This window comes from Clupea harengus, chromosome 7 (assembly GCF_900700415.2).
Source record: "Clupea harengus chromosome 7, Ch_v2.0.2, whole genome shotgun sequence".
Taxonomy (NCBI): domain Eukaryota; kingdom Metazoa; phylum Chordata; class Actinopteri; order Clupeiformes; family Clupeidae; genus Clupea; species Clupea harengus.
In genome coordinates this window covers 10661782-10675653 of record NC_045158.1, presented here as the reverse complement: position 1 = coordinate 10675653, position 13872 = coordinate 10661782, and the positions used below count along the sequence as shown (strand labels likewise).

Below are 13872 nucleotides of genomic sequence, written 5' to 3'. Positions count from 1 at the left end.
GCGACGGGAGTGACGCGCTGCCTTCACTTGGCCCACAGGCCCAGGAGATAAAGAGGAGCTTATGGGGGCTGGGTGGATGGATGGAGGGGATTGGGGTGGGGTTGAGGGGGGGGCAGGTGCAGGTGCATCCCGCCTGCGCAGGAGGCCTCTCCCTCACCTCCCGGACCTGGCCTCACCTGCCGCTACTACACGGCACTGCCATGTCTGTTTGGGTTAGCAGAGCAGGGATTAGACACTACACTAGCTCTCTATCTTTCTCTCTCTCTCTCTCTCTCTCTCTTTCTTTCTCTCTCTTTGTCTTTGTGTGTGTTTGTGTATACAAGTCCCCATGTTCTATTCAATACAGTAACGTCATAGGGGTGCAAATCTTCATGGGGACAAAACCGGTAACAGAAGCAAAAGAGATGTCAAGATGTCAATTTTATGTGTGTGTGTGTTAGTGGGTCTGTGTGTGTGTGTGTGTGAATATGTGCAAATATGTACGTTCATGTGAGAGAGAGTTTTTGTATTTGAGTGGGTACATGTGTGTGGGTTTCGTGTTCGAGTGTGTTTGTACATGTCTTGTCCTGCTTGATGCTAGGTCTGTCCACACAGCCTTCAGCCACAGCTACAGGTCTTCATTGTTCTTTGTGTTTTTATTTTTTATAGGACAGTCTGTTTTGCTCTACCAGCAACTTCCACCAATAGTAATCCCGTTGTTATGTAGCTCTTTCACAACAGTTAGGCTGTTCTGATCATGTGCTGGGCTTATAGGAAAAGCAGGATAATCAACTGTTGACTATTATTGTGTAATATGGATCCGTGCCAGCCAAGGTGCTTACTGCTCTTTTGCAGGCATGCTTTCCTGAAGTCCCTGCTAGCCTCTGCTGCTGTATTTCCCCAGCACAGCACTCACAGAGAATGTTGTATAGCTATGGACACTGGCCAACTGTTGTCATCAGAATCCAAGCAGTTAACTGTAAGAACTATTTTTGAGGCTGATATTCCCAGAGTGGTTTTGCTAGGAAGGATTAGCCTAGAACGGGTGTATTGATGAAGTGAAACTGCAACAGGAATGTCATTTCATGACATAACATGTGATGAACGAATACTTTCTAATTGCAGATGAGATGGATAAGCACTATGTTTGTGTGACGTTTTATAATGCCTTTCTAATCTTGGGATTGTGAAGATTACCCAATATATACCCAAAATATGTTTTACTCATCACAGATTAGATGGATTTGCATTGTGCTTGTGTGATGTTTCACAATGAATTTCTAATCTTGGCATTGTGAAGTTTAAAACAAAATGTAACTTGTTAACTAGAAAGGATGTCCAAGTGATTTGTCAAAGGGGCAAATCATGTGCTGTGGCCTTCTAAAAAAAAGGCTGTATTAATGAAAGAACACTTTTCAAATTAGGTCTTTGGTCTTCTTAAAAAAGGGTGTACTAATGAAGGAACACTCTTCACATCAGGTCTTTTTCCCCATCAAAGTACAAAAAGGGGAACCTTAGAATGCAGCTTGGCTAATATTAGGCCTCACATGCTCATAATCCTGCTAAAGACCTGGCAGCTGCCTTTGTGCTCTATGCTCTCAGATTCTTTCTGTTCGTCATGGCAAATCCCCAAAGACTGTTCTAGGGCTTCTCTGTCAAATCTGTCCTGGGAAAATGAAGCAGCTCCTCTTAGAATGTGCTTCTTCTTCTTCTTCTCCTTCTTCTTCTTCTTCTTCTTCTTCTTCTTCTTCTTCTTCTTGAGGTTTGTGTTTACATGCGTGTGTTGGTCTTGATATAAATGGGCTCATCCATGATAAAGCATGGCTTATGTCACGACTGGTTGCCAGTGTGAGTTGAAATCCAGTAGGTCGTCCAAATGGATGATCTGGGTGTGACTCCATAAGCCAGTTTACATGCACAGGCTCTGAACGAGCACACTCATTCACGCACAAACAATTCAATTAAATTGAAATTACTTCAATACTTTCGCACACACCTCATGCATACATCATGCACACAAAAACACACATATTCACACAGAAACAGGAACACATGCACATATCATATACAGAATCACATCCAAACATACATATGCACGTAGGCTAATACATAACATGCGTGCGCATGTTGACCAAACATAAATACTCAAACAGACTCTTACAAATAACTCCCTTGGGCATACAAAACACATGCACACACAAACCCAGGAACACACACATACGCACAGTCACACACACTTTTCCACTGAAAGCATTTCCGACCGTAAGCCCAGCTGCACTGGAACTTTCAGCGGCTGTGTGTGTGTGTGTGTGTGTGTGTGTGTGTGTGTGTGTGTGTGTGTGAGCACAGCTGGCCGCAGGGTCAAAGTCACACACAGTACATTGCGGCGGGTTCACAGGCTTCATTGTTCCCTAATAACGGCGCGCATTACGCGCTCGGCAACCCCAGGCCCAGGAGGCCAATCACAGCACACGGGCATTCAGCAGTTCCCTCCACCTCCGTGACCGCCACAATGCCCCAGGTGAGCGCTTTCTTTCCACACCAGCCTGGAGATTGTGCTGCTTTGTTTTATTCGTTTTTTTGTCTGCCAGCCTGATGTCAGTCAGGGCTGTGGTTCAGGGGCTCTGGCCTGCTCAGGCGAAACGAAAGGCAGCCTGGCCAAGCTTGTAGCTCCCAGTGCTGAGAATCCCACAGAGGGGTTGCTTTTCTCTCATGGTGGGAATGACTGAATGTGGAACGCCCCTCACTCATTTGAGTGCTTCAGAGGAAATTGTAATGCGAATCTGGAATTTGTGCCTTTGCGTAATTGAGACACGAATCAGTGTGTCGTTACTTCCGTTCGTCTGTGTGCGTTACTGAAATATGTCTTATGGAGTGTGTGTGTGTTGGCTATCCACCACAAGCACACCATAAAGAAATCAGACTGAAGGAATTCTCCCCAGGGAAGAAATTGTTGCATAGCTGAGGGGTGTGTGTGTGTGTGTGTGTGTGTGCCGGGAGCAGGCAAAACCCTTTACAATGTGTGCATTAATAGAAGTCTGCTGATGTGGGCTCTCTCCGGCCCTCGTGACCCCCCTCCCCTACAGTCCCCACCCCCACCCCACCCCACCCCTCTCCATTTCCACCCTCCTCATACCACAGACACGCCCGTGGTGGAGGGCCAGGGAGCAGGGGAAGGAGAGGAGAGGAAACCGGGCAGGGAAGAGGGCGTGGAGAAGGAGAGGGCAGGCACATAGTTGTGGCCGGCCTAATTGTAAAGCGGCATTCGGCCCCGGTTCACTAAAATGCTGATGCGTGGGAGTGTTCAGGAATTCACGGCTCTTTTTACTTTGTTTTGCTACGGAGTGGCTATTTTTGCTGTTTGTTCGTTTTGTCCGATTTTCAATGAAAGGCTGACACACTGTGGCTACTGCTGAGCAATGGGAATGGACAGTGTTTCGTTTCAGGTGTACCCAGTGCTTTAAGGACCGATATGCTGTATCAGGTCATAGTGTTAGTTATAGTTGGGGTGTATTCTGCATTGCCATAATCCCTGGAGGGAGGGTCCAACCCCGTTTCTGAACTGGCTAATAAGATGGCTTGGGTTTCCGCCTGGGGTCATAAAGTGAAAACTGTAGATTTACAGATGAAGTTCGCCATGTTGAGTAGGGATTAACTTGGAGTCTGCTCCATGATTATTAGCCCGTGCTTGTTGTTTCTCCCTGCTTCTCTCCTTTTCATTAGAACACAGTGGCTGTTGTCAATCAGCAGCACCATAACAACAGGCAGGAAAACAAGGCTCTGGGCTCAGGAAATTACCTCACAATGCTTGCATTTTTAAGAGGGGGGATAAAGGGGGTCTTCGGATGGAGATGCATTCCCTCCTTTCATAAACAACTCCATCAATAATCAAAGTAGCCCTTTAAAGATAATACCCACATGTTTGTGCTGGAACACAGGGTGATTAGAAGGTAAATGTTTTTCTCCTAACTGTCCCTTTGACAAACTACCTGGATATCCTTTCTACTGAGCAAGGTGCATCCATCAAAGCAAGGCCCTTGTGTAACACACTGTGACATGTGAGCTGTTCTCTGTGCTCTGGTGGACTCCCTTTTCCTGTAACCAGGGCTGAGGAGAGCCTGTGGCTCGACTGAGAAGTCAGAAGTCACATACGATCTGCAAAAGTCCGACCAGCAAAACACAAACAAATGATTAAGGACCTCTGTCCCAGAGAGAACTGCCACAGGGTGGCTAAGGCCTACTGGAGGCTTGCTGTTCCAAAAGAGCCTACAATCCCTGCCTTTCACGTGGAAATGGAATACATTTGTAATAAACTTGTATTTGTTCTTTAACATCTAAAATGTCTGGAGACCATGTCTGGAAAATGTTTTGGTTTTTGTGTCACAGTGACTGTTACTCGTATTTGCATATTCAAATGAAGTTTCAAATAACATGAAGTAGTTGGTGAACCTGTTGTCTTCCCAGTGTCTGTGTTTTTTTTTCTAATGTGCCACATTCTTTCAACCATTTGCTATAAATGTGAACTCGCTATTGCCTCCCTTCTTTCTGTCTCTCGTAGCTTTGTCTCCCAAGCCATGAGGTCACTCACTGCAGAGGCGCATTTACTTTTACAACCACCCTCCATTGCAGCTTTGTTCTGCTAACCCTCGTCTTGTGTCAAAGCCTGCCAGCAATCAATAACCTACCATATACAACTATCTTAAGCGATGCCAATATGAGCTCACTGCATCTTTTGAAGCATATTAACTCCTCTACCTTTTTCTCAGTCCGTTTCATGCTGCTCTCCTGATGTGTGCTGCCAGGCTACCGCAGGCACTCCAGAATCCTGAGCTTTGATGCAGCCTCAGCCTGCCCACTTTGCCCGTACATCATGTCACCCTGCCACTCATCTCTCTCCTCCGGCCTGCTGCTGGCTTTGCTCATCTGTCCTGGAGCCGTGACAGCTGGCACGGTCCGGTGCTCTGGTGCCCACGCATAGTCATTTATCAGGACCTCTGTGTCATGCCACCCATTATTATGACCTGGAAGAGTGAGAGAGGGAGAGGGAGAGGGAGAGAGAGGGGGGGAGAGAGAGGGGGGAGAGAGAGGGGGGGGGCTTCTGGCTGGGGCTTAATTGCTCATGCCATGTGGTCTCAGCCAAGGCTCTTTTCATGTGTAGCCCTGAGTTTGATATCATGAGCAAAGATCCAGATGCTTGTACCACGAGTGAGAAATGCTGATACCCTGTCAACCGAACCCCTGGACATGAGATTGAGTTCTAGTGGATTTCTTCTGCAGCTGTAGGCAGCCGTGGGCAGTGCATCCCAGTACTGCTCACCTGAGCTGCCTGCACAGCTCCTCTACGGCTGCACCTGCTCTAAAATGGACCGTTTCTTGAGCCTGTACTCAGACCCATGTTGCCCCTGGAGTAGATCTTGGCCCTAATGAGACACACATCTACCCCAGATCAGGACCAGGCCTAATTCAGAGTCAGGGTGGGGCTCAGTACTCTGTTAACTCATCTACCCTTTGGACCTTGTTTTGACTTGATTCAAGTATTGCAACTTCTCTTGAAAACCACTGTTGAGGGTTGTCACCGCGCCTGAACCTCTCGACACTTCTCTGTTTTGTACACATCAGCGTGTCCTCTGCTGTGTCTGTGTCCCTCCCTGTTTTGTATGCAGCTTCATCTATGTGTCAGTTTGTGTAGTCTGCAGACAAGATGAAAAGGTGCGGATGTGTCATCACATCACACGGTAGAGGCAAAGGCCGTTAAGGGTATTTCACAGACGGGACTAGGACTGATGGGTGGAATGATGTGGACATGAAGATTAATATCACATAAAGTAAAAAGATCACAACTATATTGAATGGCATTTCTTTAGCAACGCACTGTTTTTAGTCTAGAAATTATAACAGCCTAGAGGCTTCCATGGCCTTTTCAAAGGGTCAGTGGTCACAGATTACCGAGGCCAGGTGGAAGGATGGGGCAAAGGTCAAAGCTTTGGAATGGAATAGTGAAGTCCTTGGAAGCTTTGGTGCAGATGAGGTCTGCAGTCTGAAGATAGGATTAGGTGTGGTGACAGACTATGGCTTTAGAAAAGACTAGACCCTTGAGTCCTGCTCATCTGTTGGCAGCTTGTTTGTTGTGTGGGCTAGACAGTGTAAGGCGAGGCAAAGCAAGTTTATTCACAGACCACTTCACTACATAGAGGCCATGTAAGGTGATTGTCTCTCACCTTAAATGGTATAGTACAGAAATATTATGTGTAAAATTTAATTACAAATTAAGTATTTTATGAAATTAAATAACAAACAGTTAGCCAAAAAAAACATAAAAGGGCATAAATGATAAAAACAAATGAAACATTTTTAAATGTAACTTTTATTTTACCAGGCAAGACATTACAACTTTTTTTACAACGGCAGCCTGGCAAGTTCCAGAAGACACTTGAAAGGCGAGGGGGGAAAACTAAGAAGAATAACTAACATTTACAAGTATCATTAAAGTGTCCATATGTATGCCCTTAAAAGTAGTGATTGAGATAAATGTGTCCCGTTTTAGTTTTTTTGTAACAGATTCTAATCATTAGCAACAGCAGACTGGAATGCTAACAGGCCAAAGGAAGTGCTGCATTTTGGGGCCCTTACTATGATGTAGAGGGAGGACCGCTTATTGTACTTGGCCACAGATATTGGCTGCAGTAACTGACTTAAATAGGGGGGACGAGTAACAAGAAGAGTAAGACTAAATAAGCGTAAACCAGTGGATTTGACCACAAGTATGCAGAGAGTCCATTTGACCAGAGAATACAGATGGCAAGTGGTGTGTTTTGAAGGGGGCATTCCTAGCAAATAGCAGAAGGATACATTGTGTCAAGCATTTGAAGTGTTCCTTTGCAAGCCAATCTATACATTGTAGGAAAGTATGGTCATTTGAACAATCATGTGTGTTTGGCAACAGATGGAAAAGAGGAAATATTTCTTAGATTCTATCTATCTATCTATCTATCTATCTATTTATTTACCTAGGAACCGTAACCTGTGCTTGGATGGTTCCATATCTAGTGGTAATGTCCAAGGTTCCTCCAGCTCCTTCTTTTCCCTACTTCCTCTCTCCAGTCTGCCTGCATCTGTGTTTGTTTACAACCCTCACGCCTCAGTACCTTACTGCATAGCAGAGCTGGTGCTGCCTGCTGCTCCCACCCCAAACACACACACACACACACACACACACACACACACACACACACACACACACACACACTCACACACCTGGCCCTTTTCACACCCTCACACCCCTCGTGTTACATCCTCCATTTGTGTTTGTGGCGTGAGAGGTGTGTGTGTCTGCTTGGATTTGTATGACTCTGTTATAAGCAGGTTTCTTGTTTTTGCACATTTGTAAGCGTTTCTTTGATCCACTGTTGCATCCATGTTTCAGACAGTCGGTCTGTAAAATGACCTCATCCTCATAAACAGTGTTTAAGATTACTCATAATTAACATGTGTAATTACTGTTCCGTGAGTAATTATTTCAGTAAAGCCTTCTCTTTCTCTTTTCAGTAAAGAGCCACGTATCAAATGCCCAGGCATACACCCTGTGCCTGTTTTGTTTAATGGGAAAAGGTGAAAGTTGCTAACCTACACAGATTGGGTGCCTGTGAGAGGCTTGTTGGCATGGCCGCGTGTTGTAGGACGCCGTGGGCTTATCCCAGCAGGGGAAGTGGATCACACCGTGGTGGCATTGGGGGTTGGTGGTGTGTGTGTGTGTCTGTGTGCAGACTATTATTACAGAACTAGGATAACAGCTCATTTTTAAGAAGCCCCAGAGCCATGATCCACTGATTTTTATCACTATAAATACACAGGGTCAGTAGTGCTCATTTGCCAATCACAGCACAGTATCAGAGACGCTCTCAAGACTGCCACGTCAACGAAAGACCTTCCCCTGTGAGTGTGTGTGTGTGTGTGTGTGTGTGTGTGTGTGTGTGTGTGTGTGTGTGTGTTTTATATGCTTTTAAGATAATGTATAGTATCTTATAGGGGTGGGCGATATGGCCAAAATCTTCTATCACGGTATTTGTAATTTTATATCACGGTTACGGTATATATACACAGTTTATTATACGTAGGGTGACCAGATTTGAGTTCGTGAAAAAGAGGACACTTCAGCGGTGGCGAAATGTGTCCACAGACATAGGCTATACAGTATGATCATTTATTTATTGACCCTTAAGAACACTAAGGTGCAGAAACAATATTGCCTCAATAGGCTATTGGCCTAAGCAATAGTGGCCAGTATATGCCTACTTTGTACTGAACGTTTCCATTTAATCTTTAAATAGTAAGATTAAAACAAAGTACATGTAGTGGCATTTAGTCCAGTGCTTATGTGGCTTTCAGTGGTTCATTAATGTACTTTCAGAAGATAAATCAAGTGTTAACTTTCTTTTCAATGTGTGTTCATATGTTAACGCAATAATGATGAGAAAAACATTTTCTTATATGGCCACATATTAAAATAAGAAAATTAAGAAGTTGACAATTACACATAGACGCCCCATTGACCGCTTCAGCTATACCGCGGTTGAAACGGTATAGCCAAATCTCTCCCGGTAGACACATTTCTACCGTTGCACGATATATACCGTCATACCGCCCAGCCCTAGTATCTTATTTAATGTCTAAATCTACTTGCATTAGAAGTCATTTATGTGAAAGTGATGCAGATGCACTTTCCCCCAACCTTTAGTGTACATTATTTTTTACATTAATACACAGGTTTGACAGTGTTTGAGAGACCTACCTAAAATACTTAATTGACTTCAGACTTCAGACTTCACCATCCTGTGAAGTGGCACTCACATTTAAACAGCAGGCTAATCAATAGTTTGTGTCTGCCTGCCTGGTGTGCGCTAATTGAATTAAGCCGCCATGCTAATTAGATTGAGGAAGAAAAGCTGAAGTTATAGCGGAAGGTCGAAGCTCTCAGTCTAGCCTTTACCCTGTTGCGAACTCAGTTTGAATCAAGTAGGCTCGGTTCACTTTGAAAAAGGAATTGAAAGGTATGAAAAGTTATATTATTTATTATCTATTGGTATCTCTCCTACAAGGTTTGGGTGTAGAATACCCGCACTAACCCCAATACTGGGGGGTGGATAAATGATCTGCTCAATGTATTTCTGTTAGTGCATGAAGGGTAATGTGATGTATTGACAGTCCACCCCGATATCCCTCTATTCTCCATTGAATAATGGTGTAAATTAATGTTAGACCCCTTAGTCTCAATTTCTATTTCAGTTAAATTATATTATATTATTTATTTATTTATTTACTGTTTATTTGTCTATTTATCTCCCAGTGAGGTCTGCTTGTCTCCCACAGTGTCCTGGGGAGGCAGCTCAGTGGGTCACTTCCGTCTCATCCCCTTGGGAAAACACTCAGCCCCCAAAATGCAGGATAGATTGCATATTTCTTTTTCCTTGTGTCAGCTTTTCCCAGGGTATTAGGGCTTAGAAATGTGTGTGTGTGTGTGTGTGTGTGTGTGTGTGTGTGTGTGTGTGTGTGTGTGTGTGTGTGTGTGTGTGAAAGAGAGAGAGAGAGAGACAGAGAGAGAGAGAGAGAGAGAGGGACTGAGGGACTGAGGGCCCGTCCACATGACAATGGTGAAAACAGACAAGTTTTGTTACATTTTAGCCTTGTGTCCACATGACAATGGTGTTTTCGGGGCCCGAAAATTCATACTCTGGAAAATGGGTTCCAGAGTGGAGACTTTCTAATAAACGCAGCCTTTGCGTCGCAGTATAGACAGGAGGCGAAAAACTGAGCTTTTTGAAAATGACGGTGACACGGCTTCAACAATCACATTTCATTCTTCAAGCTTCAGTCTGAGCTCCGCCCTCCAAAGCCTCCACCACGTCCTCTGTGGCACTGAATAGAAAATCTATTTTTGATTGTCAGACACATCATGGTTGTCAGCCAAATTGTTCTATTTCTACGAGGAGGACATAATCTTATCGGAAACATCAGCGGCCAAAGCCTTTTCTGGGTTTGTTTAATATAAAGTGAAGCTAAATGCTAACAACCATAAGAAGGATAAGAAATTCTGTTAGCTCAAACCACGTTTTGCTGATGTTGAAAAATTAAAGATTTGTACGATTTATCTCGTCCCGTAGTTCCATTGCTTTGATAATCGTATTTAATTGTAGACTATAACTTGCAACATGTGTGTGTGTTTGTGTGTGCATATGTATGTGTGTGTGCTTTGGCTCTTGAGCCACTGTCACCATGCCTGACTGTTCTCAGACACCAGAATGCTTGTCAGTGCCACAGCTCCGACCACATTAGAAGCACACAGGGGAATCCAGAGACCCTACATGTTCTCATGGATCAGTAATGGCAGTAGACAGTCCATTAGAGTGAAATCAATGAGAATCAGCCTTTCAGCCTTTCAAAGCAGGAAGTTGTTTTAGGTCAGCATAAACGCTATTAGCTGTTGCCACCTCTAACCACCTTTGCTCTCTCTCTTTATCCCCTTCTCCCTCCCCTCCCCAACCTCTCCATTCTTCTACTCTGTCTACTACTCTTTCTTTCTTTCTTTTTTCTCTCCCCTCCCACGTTTTTCTCGTTCTTTTTCTTCCTTCCTTTTTTCTTACTTTCTTCCTCATCTCCCCGTCCCTCTGTTTCTCCCATCCTCCTCTCCCTTCTCCCACGGCAGGATAGTGACATCCAGAAGAAGATAGACCATGAGATCCGCATGCGGGACGGGGCGTGTAAGCTGCTGGCCGCCTGCTCGCAGAGGGACCAGGCGCTGGAGGCCTCCAAGAACCTGCTCACCTGCAACGCCCGCATCATGGCCTACATGTCCGAGCTGCAGCGCATGAAGGAGGCCCAGGTCATGCAGAGGGTCGCACGCAGGTGAGAGAGAGGGAAGGAGATAGAGGGGGGAGGGAGAGAGAGAGCGAAAGTGTGGTAGATCGTGTATGTATGTGTGCGTGAGAAGTGAGTGAGAGTGAGCAGTGAGAGGCGGGGAAGATAGAGAGGGTTAGATGAAGAGACCCTGAGGAAATGTCACTTGCTTATTAGTTCCCCCCGAGGTGATTAAGACGATACTTACATTAATAAATATTCTAAAAACACACTCTGTTTTCTGCGTGTTTCTCTCAGGTCGTCTGAATCAGGACCCTTGGATGACCGACTCCCATGCAAAGGCAAAGTAGCCATCTCAGGTAAAGCCCTGTGTTAAGTGTGTCTGTGTGTGTGTGTGTGTGTGTGTGTGTGTGTGTGTGTGTGTGTGTGTGTGTGTGTGTGTGTGTGTGTGTGTGTGTGAGCATGTGACCACTGAACCTGCCTGATCTCTGTGCCTTTCACTCTCATCTCTCTCCTCTCCTGCAGATCTTCGCATTCCTCTGATGTGGAAAGACACTGAGTACTTCAAGAACAAAGGAGGTGAGTGAGTGAGTGAGTGTGTGTGAGAGAGAGAGAGTGTGTGTGTGTTTGTGTGTGAGAGAGAGAGAGAGAGAAAGAGAGAGAGAGAGAGTGTGTGTTTGTGTGTGAGAGACAGAGTGGGATGCAGTCCATATGTCTGGGGATTGACGTGTTAGTGTCCTTTCAGCAGACTCTGCACATACTCACAGCAACAGCTTTCCAAACCTGTCCCACACAGGACAGTCACTCGGGAGAGGGAAGGGCTTAATGTGCTGTTGCTTTTCTCTGTGTATAAATGGTTTCCCTCTTTGTGCCTCATCTTCACTCTCTCTCTGTCTCTCTCTCTCTCTCACTCTCTCTCTCTCTCTCTCTCTCCCTCTCTCTCTGTACCTCTTCAGAGCTTCACCGCTGTGCAGTGTTCTGTCTCCTGCAGCTGGGAGGGGAGATCTTCGACACAGACATGGTGATGGTGGACCGGACACTCACAGACATCTGCTTTGAAAACACTGTCATCTTGTGAGTCTGCCGAGATGAGCATGTCTTCTGTATGCGTGTGCACGAGCATTAGACTGTCTACACTTGACTGTGCACACAGTTGCCATACAAAATGGGGAAGGCTATGATTGAGTCAATATGCAATGTTATGGAAGCCACTGAATGTAATATGTCGACTGACCAAACCATACACGTATCAATAGCCTGAAGTTATTGGCCTGAAATTGAAAAGGTTGTCCAAGTTGCTCCTACTTCTTGTGCTTCTAGCAGATGTAGTTTTCTGTACCAGTTAAATTTAACTACACCGCCGCTGCCAGTACCTGCACAGCCAAAGTTTTAGAGGAAAACTCAGCTCAGTACCAGTGCTTCATTTCCTAACTGTTGTACCCAGGAACGGCAGACATTTTTAATGATCATTGGAGGGCAACGAGGCAGATTTACTGCTAATATATCAACGCTCTGGCACGCATTCCATTTCCAGATGGCATTTCAAGATTATAACTAGGGATGCTTTTTTGCAAGAAAATGCGAAGTGTGATTGCTCAACAGCAGCAGATGATCGCTAACCCTTGCCCAGCAAAAGAGAGATTATACAGCACTAACACTACCCAATATGCTGGGCTAATACACAGAGTAAACTTCATGCTGAATTCCAACATCGGTTAGCATTATGCTAGTATTTTGCTAGCTATGACACCACTCTGTTGATTACCAATAAAAACGATAGTGACAGACATGTTTAAGTTCATAATTGACCAGTGATATAGTGTATAAAAGGCAGTGCATGAGCATATGAGCACAAACTAACAGCCCTATCGTTATTTGTTATCGGCTGGCAGAGCAAGTAACGTCACACTAGGCAACGTTCCACCGTTCATTTCAATGTGGAAAAAAGAGGATGAAAAACAACAATACGAGAAAAGAACTACCATATTTACAATAGCACTACACAGGGTCAGGACGGATGTGTCAGAGTTGCAGCAGTGTCGATATCTCAAAAGTGCTAGGAGCAGAATCTGCACTAAAAAAGGCTGGAATAAAGATCAAACTTAAGCTTTGCAATGCTGTGTGATTAAGCAATCACACTAACAAGAAATAGTTTTCTGTGTGTGTGCGTTTGAGTGTATGCACATCTGTTCTGGGTGTGTGTTCGTATCGTTTACTCTGGCATTTGCATGGGTTGTTGCGTGTGTGTGTGTGTGTGTGTTTGTTTGTCCCTTTGTCTAATTTATGGGTACGTCTTTGTCTGTGTTTTTGTTTCTGTGTTGGTGTGTCCGTCTGTCTGATTTCTATCTCTGTCTCTTTGTCTGTGGATGTTGTGTGCGTGTGTGTGTGTTATATGTGTGTATACATCAGTAACGAGGCCAGCCCGGGCTTCGAACTGCGCGTGGAGCTGTACAGCTGCTGCTCGGAGGACGACTGCTCGGCGGGCAGCACGCCCAGGAAGCTGGCCAGCAAGCTCAGCAGCTCGCTCGGCCGCACGGCCGGCAAGAAGATGAGGGCCGCCATGGACCCCGGGGCATGCAGCCCCATCAGTAACGGAGGGGGCGCCACTCTGCTGCTGCCGGTGTCTTCCGTCCCGTGAGTGAGGCACCCCGTCCTTTACGTTAGCCAGCTTACACTGTCCATTTAGTCACCACACCTTAATGCCCAGCAACTGATGCCTTCACCCGCTTTGTCAATAACGATTAGTCAGAGGTGATGTCCAGGGTGTTTTCATGGTGCCTGGCACGTACAGCATGTCCTTATAGCTGATCAACAAGTGTTTGCAGTGCCTGTGTGGAGTGAGCATGTTGCTCTGATGCCTCTTACAAGCACACAACATAGTAGGGGTGGGAATTGGCAAAAATGTGACGATTCGATAGTATCGCGATATTTGGGCCACAATTCAATATTATTGCGATTCTTAACATATTGCGATACAGCAAGTATTGCGATTCGATTCTGCGATATATTGCAATTCATGTCCCCCACATTATTCAGAAGGCA

The 13872-nt window shown here is 45.2% G+C and overlaps 1 protein-coding gene across 5 annotated transcripts in view; it reads left to right on the top strand.

Moving 5' to 3' along the window:
- Positions 1–13872, top strand: part of rtkna (rhotekin a) — a 53344-nt gene that overhangs the window by 29271 nt on the left and 10201 nt on the right. For all 5 annotated transcript variants that reach the window (XM_031570465.2, XM_031570466.2, XM_012830579.3 and 2 more), the window contains exons 2-6: positions 10679–10878; positions 11128–11189; positions 11356–11409; positions 11787–11904; positions 13240–13464. In XM_031570465.2, coding sequence (XP_031426325.1) covers positions 10679–10878; positions 11128–11189; positions 11356–11409; positions 11787–11904; positions 13240–13464 — 659 coding nt within the window. The remainder of the gene's footprint in view (positions 1–10678; positions 10879–11127; positions 11190–11355; positions 11410–11786; positions 11905–13239; positions 13465–13872) is intronic.